At 49.3% G+C, this 8,670-nt stretch overlaps 1 protein-coding gene across 3 annotated transcripts in view; it reads left to right on the top strand.

Moving 5' to 3' along the window:
• Positions 1-6,543: 6,543 nt before the first annotated feature.
• SCAF4 (SR-related CTD associated factor 4) overlaps positions 6,544-8,670 on the top strand; it is a 61,681-nt gene continuing 59,554 nt past the window's right edge. For all 3 annotated transcript variants that reach the window (XM_059921433.1, XM_059921434.1, XM_059921432.1), the window contains exon 1: positions 6,544-7,025. In XM_059921433.1, coding sequence (XP_059777416.1) covers positions 6,996-7,025 — 30 coding nt within the window. In that variant the 5' untranslated portion in view covers positions 6,544-6,995. The remainder of the gene's footprint in view (positions 7,026-8,670) is intronic.

Raw genomic sequence — 8,670 nt, 5'->3', positions numbered from 1 at the left:
CTTAACCACTGCGCCACCAGAGTAGTCCTGGAATGTATCTGTTTTTGCTTACTGCAATATCCTAAATACCCAGTGCAGTGTCCATAGTAGGTGTTTGCCTTTATTTTGTGAATGAATGAATAAAAGGGCAAATGTTAGATTCGGGTAGTTTAGTCCTGAGAGGTGACATTTCACTTCAGTCAAGACAATTTTAATATTTCAATTTTGGAAAAAGAATCTTAGATTCCTATTCTTTTTTTTTTTTTTTTTTTTTTTTTTTTAGATTCCTATTCTTAAGTAAGACAGAATATGGCTAAGAGAAACTGTTTTCCTTTAGCAGTTACTTTTGATGGTTAATTTTCTGTGTCATCTGGCCTGGGCCACCAAATACCGAGATAAGTTATTTCTGGGTGTGTCTGTGAGGGTGTTTTGGATGAGATTAGCGTCTGAACTGATGGAACCACAAAAATAGAATGCCCTCTCCAATGCAGGTGGGCATCAGCCAATCCACTGAGGGTCTGAATAGAAGAGGTGGAAAATGGAGGAATTAGCTCTTTTTTTTCCGGCCTCACTGCAAGAGCTGGGACATCGCATCTTCTCCTGCCCTTGCCCTGGTTTTCAGGCCGTGGCCTAGGACTGCCCACCAGTTCCCTTTCCTTTTTTAAAAAAAAAATAGTATTTTGTGTTTTTAAGGGCCTTAAGTTTTGTGTGTTTTTTTTTTTTTTTTTTACAAATTTATTTATTTTTGGCTGTGTTGGGTCTTCGTTGTTGCACGCGGGCTTTCTCTAGTTGCGGCGAGCAGGGGCTACTCTTCATTGCGGTGCACGGGCTTCTCATTGTGGTGGCTTCTCTTGTTGCGGAGCACGGGCTCTAGGCACGCGGGCTTCAGAAGTTGTGGCACGCGGGCTTCAGAAGTTGTGGCACGCAGGCTCAGCAGTTGTGGCACATGGGCTTAGTTGCTCCACGGCATGGGGGATCTTCCCGGACCAGGGTTTGAACCCGTGTCCCCTGCATTGGCAGGCGGATTCTTAACCACTGCGCCACCAGGGAAGTTCCCCACCAGCTTTCTTGATACTCTAGCTTGCAGATGGCAGATTTTATGTATATATGTATCTCCATATACAGTCATCCCTTGGTGTCTGAGGGGGATTAGTTCCAGGACCTGTTGTGGATACCAATAACTAGGGATGCTCAAGTCCCATAGTCTGCCCTCTGTATTCACCGGTTCTGCATCCACGGATTCTACCAACTGTGGATCATGTATTAAGTTTGCTATCCACATTTCGTTGAGTTTGTGAATGCAGAACCTGGGGATATGTAGGGCTAACTATATATTTACTGAAAAAAATCTGCATATAAGGGGACCCACATAGTTCAAACCTGTATTTTTCAAGGATCAACTCTATATAAAATATATATGGAGAAAAATATATATATATTAATGGTATATATATGAGAATATATACATATATATATTTATTCTAATGGTCTGTTTCTCTGGAGAACACTAATACATTACTCATATGCTCATATGTTTACTATCATAACTAAGATTGTCTATCCAAAACACTTTAGAGTTGCTACACACTTATCTGTATGATTTCTTTTTGTAAGGAGCTTACTCTTTATGATTACAAAGGCAATACATGCCTTCTGTACGGAGTCTAGAAAGTGCTGAAAAATTAAGAAGAAAGTGAAAATTCCCTAAAATCCCATCACCCCAACTGACATTGAGCTCTTCCTTCTTCCACTTCCTGTTTTCCTCATAGTTTGTTCCACTATTTTGGCACTAACAACATAAAGGTCATGGAGATAGAGATTGACACAAAAAGGAATCAGGTGGGTCCCTTGGGGACAGAGGGGGACGGACGTCCATGTGGAATTTTCTAGTGGGTAGTTGGAAATGCGGTTGTAAACCAGGAGAGATTTCAGATCTCTAAGTGGGGAGGGACAGGGGTCACAGAGGTGTCAGGTGAAATATCAGGAAGGGGAGGAAGCTGGCCAGAGAAGGAAAGCAGACCAAGAAGAAAGGAAGAATCTTGTACAGTATCATTTGTTTATACTTGCTCCAGAAAGTATATGGGGTAACGCATTAGAAAGAATCTGTTTTCTCTTGAATTCTTATCTATGAATGTTCTTCTGGGCTCTTCAGGAGTGAGATGTTTTCTTTCTGTATTCTCCACACCTGCAGACTGTAGCCAGCATGCCTTTCAAGAGAATGAGTTGACATGTGAAGGGCACAGAATTAACCAGAATACTACTTTCTGAATGCCATCTTTTCTTTCCTCTGAATATTGATTTCATCTACTCTTTTTGAAAACAAGTTTGTTTGGAATGGCTTTTCACAACTATTTCCACACCCACATTATGAATACAAGAATCTGTTTAAATCTATGTTCTTTGAGAGAAGGCAAGTTTGCAAGTGGATAAAATGTCTTGCTGATTCTTGTCACATGCATTTATGATCCTCCAGCCATCTTTTTAATAGGCTGCATTCCTACCGCTTCAAGGTGTGCTCACAAAGGACAGATCTCATGAGTTTTTGTTATTGGCCCCTAATTTCCTATTGTACGATTTGACTTGTGTGCCTGGAGAGACAGAGATGGAAGCCCAGCAGTAGTTCTGCAAGTGGTTGCCAGACGTCCCAAAGCAGATAGAGGTGCTGCCTCTATCTTCTGAAAAGAAAAATGGTAGAAAATGCTGCCAAGGCACCCAAAGCCTTGTCGATAACACATATTCCCCAAACAACTTGTTTAAAAGACCTCCCAAACACTATAACATATAAACCAAACAACTCTAAGTAGAAAAGAACCCCCTAAATCTAAATTATCTACCTCAAACACAACATCTAAAATATTAGATGTCAAATCTTGTTCCTTGTACGTTCAAATCTCAGTAGAATGGTGCACAGGAAATGTTCTCCTTCTGGCCATCATTCCCTCAGTTCAGCAGCCATTACAGAGCTCAGTAGCTATCATGCATTGAGTCCCAAATGCAAAATGTCTGAAGCTGAACTCACCACCTTCCCCCCAGCTCAAGACTTCAAACTTCCTTAGGCTAATCCATTTCCCAGACTCACAGGAGGAAACAAGATTGCAGATATGAGCTGGGGGAGAAGGAATTCCATTAGGCTTTGTGGGCCCATTTTTAAGATCTGCCACTGTTCACAGAAAGAGGGAGGGGAAGGGCAAGGGCACAGCAGACTTTTTCGGATAATAACAAGACAAGGTAAGATGTGCTATAGCCGGGTCATGGAAGCATATGGTGGGAGATGTTGAGTCTCACTAGGAGGAGAGTGGGGAAGCTTTTCAGCACAGTGCCTGACACAAAGTAGGTGCCTGAAAAGTGATTAATGATTGAAAGGAGGTAATGTCTGAATATCAACCTGATGCTAAATGGGCCTGCCTACATGGAGGAGAAGGGAGAGATTTCACATGAGAGCAAAAAGGCAAGCTGTGTCAATTCCCAGACGTGTCCAGGAAATGACAAAACTTGGGTTGTGCCCTGGCAGTAGGCTGGCAACATGGTATGGGGGTCTTGGACAGGATTTGGTAGACAATGGAGATCCAGAAAAGCCAAGGGGTAGATCTACTAAAAACTATATTTTCTTTTTTATTGGCCACACCACATAGCACTCGGGATCAAACCCGTGCCCCCTACAGTGGAAGCGCGGAGTCTTAACCACTGGACCGCCAGGGAAGTCCCCAAGAACTATATTTTCTAATGCAATGTTGGTGGTCCTATGTATGACTACTCCGAGAGAAGCAAAATGGGCTTAAAAAAATATAATCGTAGTTCAGCTGAGAGATAAAAAGGGAGTGAAATGAAGTAGATGATAGATGGGCCCCCAAAGAATACTTTTTGTTCCTTCAACAAATAATTAAGAGTACACATCTCACATCCTAAAAGAAACAAGTACACTCTTCCTTCATCCTGCAGCTTTTCCCTGGGGCCCTCACAAACTTGCCTTCACAGTCAAGGCTGTAAAATATCTCCTGCTGCCTTCCCTTCTTTTTTTTTCTTTTTTTTTTTTAATATTTATTTACTTATTTGGTTGCACTGGGTCTTTTTTTTTTTTTTTTTTTTTTGGCCGCGTTGGTTCTTTGTTGCCGCATGCAGGCTTTCTCTAGTTGCAGAGAGCGGGGGCTACTCTTTGTTGCGGTGGGTGTGCTTCTCATGGCGGTGGCTTCTCTTGTTGCAGAGCACAGGCTCTAGGCATGCAGACTTCAGTAGTTGTGGCACGAGGGCTCAGTTGTTGTGGCTCGCAGGCTCAGTAGTTGTGCCGCACAGGCTTAGTTGCTCCGTGGCATGTGGGATCTTCCCAGACTAGGGATCAAACCCGTGTCCCCTGCATTGGCAGGCGGGTTCTTAACCACTGCACCATCAGGGAAGTCCCTGCACTGGGTCTTAATTGTGGCAAGGGGGCTCCTCAGTTGCGGCTCCAGGGCTCCTTAGTTGTGGCATGAGAACTCTTAGTTGTGGCATGCATGTGGGATCTAGTTCCCAGACCAGGGATCGAATCTGGGCTCCCTGCATTGGGAGTGCGGAGTCTTATCCACTGTGCCACCAAGGAAGTCCCTGCATTCCCTTCTTGAGGGCACATCAGTTTGGCTTCGGCCCTCTCCACTCCTGCCAACGTTCCTCCTGAGGTCCCAGTTGCTAGCAGGTACTTTCTAACCTTTACCTTGCTGACTTCTACCTTCAGCACCGGACCAGGCTGACCAATTCTCTCATGCTCTTTCTCCACCTCTTCTCACTCTAGCTTCTTACCCCTCACATAGTTGAGTTTCCAGTCTCGTGTCCCTTGTCAGTTTCAGCTCCTCCCAGCATGCTTTGCACTACTGACTCCCAGATCTCCATCTCCTCTCAGCCATCTCTCCTGACTCCACATGTGTTTACCCAACTGCCTCTTAGACACCTTCACTTATTTGCGCCAGGGGCAGCTCAAACTCCACATGCCCCAGAAGGAGATCATCTGGCCTTGGGCATGTTAGTTAACTGAATTGGGTCTCACTTCCTCAACTATAAAACAGGGGCATTACCGATAGCCACATCGTACAGAAGCCCGTTAAGATTAAACGAAATAACACAGAATAGCATGTCAGATAGACCCTGGCACATGGTAAACGATCTACAAGTGTTAAACCATTACTGTGCCTTCACTCAAACCCATTCCTTCCTACCCATATATTCCCTAACTTATAAACCCACCACCCATGTCCTTCATCAAGCCAATACCTAGAGCATCCTCCTTGATACTTCCCTCTTCCTTAACCTCATAGTTGTTCTGTCCCAACCCATCCATTCCCCTTCTTAAGTATCTGACCTTGTCTCTCCTCTACTCCATTGCCTTAAGCTCTCAGCATCTCCTGGGCTGAGGGCTAGGGCTATTCTTTCCCTGACCCCACTCTTGCTACTCTACACATTAGTCGTGAAAGAGCATATTGCATGACACCACTCTCCTCTTAAAAGCTTTCAATGGCTTGCCACTGCCTTGGGGACAAAATCCAAACTCCTTGGAAGGACACAGAGGCTCTTCAGGACCTGGTCTCAGTCCTCCTCCTTACTCCCTGAGCTCCAGCTAGGCCTCCTTGGGTAATGCCACAGTACTCGTCAAGCTCAGTCAGGCCACAGTGCCTTCTCCAACCTCTCTTGCTGCTTCTTCCAGACATAGATCGGGTGCCACTTCCTCTAAAAAGCTTTCCTGGACTTCCAGTCAGATGAATATCTTTGTCCTTTGTTCCACAGAGTCTCTGCCCTAACACTTACCATGCTTTAGTTATTACCCGCTCATTTGCCTGTTCTCTCCCACTAAATCGAGCTGCCTGCGGGAAAGAAAATTATCTTTTAATTTCCATATTCCCAGAACCCAGCACAGTGCCCCGCAGGCAGTAGGTTGCAAGGGAAGTTAATCAGAACAGTCTTTCCACCTAAAAGGAAACAACGTGGTTTGGGGAATCGATATTAGTGTTTAGCGAATCCACTCCTCTCGCGGCACAAGGCTGCACAGGGGTTCCTTTAGTCCTGCGTGGATATCCAGTGCCTGCATGTCCTTCTCGGGGCTTCAGCTCAGGCAGATTTAACCCTCACGATTAGGGCAGACACAGGACTGCATCGGCAGAGCCTGCACGGGAGCCTGCAAATACACGCCCAGGGGGCTGAGGTCAAATCCTGAGCCCTTTGTTCCAGGCAGCGGAGGGCAAGTGGCTCCGAGCCCGCCAGCCCTGACGGGTGCAGGGCCTGCCTGGGCAGAATGGCACACAAAAACGCACCGGGGACCGCCGTGTCGGGCAGGGGCGCGCGTGTGCACTGGCCCTCTCCGTGCCAGACTCCTGGCCCTGGGATCCCCCGCTCTCCGGCGCCCCTCTCAGGGTCCCAATCTCTGGGCTAGGCAGACTTCTCGGCCCGCGGCCGCAGCGGGCGGGAAAGCGCTCGGTGGCCCAGCGTCACGCGCTAGCGGCTGGGCGGGCGGCGCGCGCGCACGCGCGGGGCGGGGCGGGGCCAGCGTGGGCGGGGCGGGGCGGGGCTGGGCTGGGCTGGAGCCGGGCACAGGAAGAGCTGGGAGGCCCGAGCCGTCCCAGGGTGCCCTGCGCGGCGTGGACTCGGGCAGCTGCCGCCATCCCGCTGGCGAGGGGGAGAGAGAGGCCCGCCCGCTTGCCGGTCGGGCCAGTGTGGGCCAGTGCGTGAGGGCGCGGGGGGCCGTGTTAGCGAGACGCAGAGCGCAGCCGCCACCACCAAACGGACATGTTGGAGCCCAGGGCCGCCGCCGCCTCTTTTTCCTCATTCTCCGAACGGGACTGAGACGGGGCCCGCCACCCCGCCGCCTCTGCCTCTGCCTCTGCCTCGGCCGCCCGCCCCGCCGCCTCGGCCGCAGCCTCTTCCTGCCCGGCCTGCAGCTCCGCAGCTCATCGTCTCCTCCGGCCGCTCAGGCCCGGCCGGTTCCCCGGCCCCGCTCCGCCGCGGCGCGAGGTCTATGTGACCGGCGGGCCCGGAGCAGCCGCCGCCGCAGCGCGAACATGGACGCCGTCAACGCCTTCAACCAAGAGGTGAGGGGTGCTTGGAACAGGAGGGTGCCGGGCCTGCCGGGGAGTCGGGGCGTCGTTTCTCCTGCCGCCGGAGGTTTAAAGCTTAGGTCGGGGTGGGGACGCTTCCTGCCCCGGTTCCGGGGCGGCGGGGCCTGCGCGGAGCGGCCTGTGGCCCGGGGAGGTCGCGGCGGCCGCGGGAGCCGACCCCACACCCCTCCCCCACCTCCCACTCCCGGGCGGCGACCTCGGGCTGCCCCTCTCGCTCCCTTCCGGCCTCCTCCAGCCCGCGTCGGCGCCGGTGCCTCTAACTTCGCTCCCTTTCAGGTCCGGGCGCTCTCGCTCTCTGCTCCCAGCCTCGTTGTTGGCTTCGCGGTACCGGGAGCCCGCAAGGGGCTAAGAAAGAAGCGCGGGCGGGCGTAGGGGGCGGGGGGAGCCGGAGCATCTGCTGGTCGCAGGGCTGACGGAGCGGCGGCCTCGGCTCTCCTGTTGCTTGGGCCGCGGCGCGACAGCGGCTGGACTCTGATCCCGGGTCGGGGAGGAGTTGGAGAGGGTGTTCATCCCCCTCCCCCGGGATTCCTACACTTGGGAAATGGGCTGAATAAACGGGGCTCCTTATCCTACCGAGTCGTGAACCCAACTCTCTTATGGGCTCTGTGGCCCCAACGTGACACCTAAAAAGTTGAATGGGAGAGAAGAGTATTCGCTCCGCCTTAGACCGCTAGAATGCCGGCTTTGGCCTCCAGTCCCCCACCCTCGCACCCTTCTCGCGGTAGTTAATCCTCGGCTCCCTTCTTTGGGAACATTTACATGTGAAAACCTCCCAAAACCGGGAACAAAGCTGCCTGCCGCCCTAAAGCTCTCTGGTTGTATCTCCAAACATTCCAGGTGCTGTTTTTGAAGCGTAGAGCCCACACATTTCTATTTTTCAGAATCGATTTGAGGGGAGAGGTCTTGACCATTGATGATTTAAAATGTAGTTACAGAATGGAAACAATTGTCATGTGTTGAGTTGGATTATCTTCCTTTTCCAAATACTTAAGATAAACCCAGCACTGACGAAGTCAGATGTAGTAGTAGTGTAGTGCTAGAAGTCTTGGGATAGCGTTAAAAACTTGCTGCATCTCACAGTGAGATTTTTTGTAGTTTCATTTGTGACAGAATTAGGGTGCAGTAACTTTCACTTTGCAGTGCTATAATATCATAGCCTCCACTAACACTGCAGTTAGCACCGTTTATTGCTTTATCAATTATCCTAGAAATGATTTGTCTTCAACTGATGGATACATAACATGTCTTAACTGCAGAAGTTGGGCAGTGTCTTGTAAAGTTCAGTATTGATTATTTTCAAAATGACGAAATAGTATTTTCTGATTTTTGATGGCTAGAGAATTTGTGATAGTGCCCCAGAGATTTCAGGGTTGGAAGTTGACTTTGTTTCCTTAAGGCAAAATGCACTGGAATGTTGGCTTCATGAGGGCAGGGAGTTTCTGTTCTTTGCTTCCTCCCCCCCAGCATAGCACATGGTTGGCAAATACTTGTTGAATGAATGAGAATTTATTTTTTAGAAGATAAGTACATTTCTTTTTCAAGATAAAAACTTTCTGAATGGTTTTAACGAACAAAGAGGAGGGGTTTTAGTGTATTCTTAAGATCAGAGGAATTTAAT

Source organism: Balaenoptera ricei, chromosome 4 (assembly GCF_028023285.1).
Source record: "Balaenoptera ricei isolate mBalRic1 chromosome 4, mBalRic1.hap2, whole genome shotgun sequence".
NCBI lineage: Eukaryota > Metazoa > Chordata > Mammalia > Artiodactyla > Balaenopteridae > Balaenoptera > Balaenoptera ricei.
This window is presented reverse-complemented; position numbering and strand designations above follow the sequence as displayed.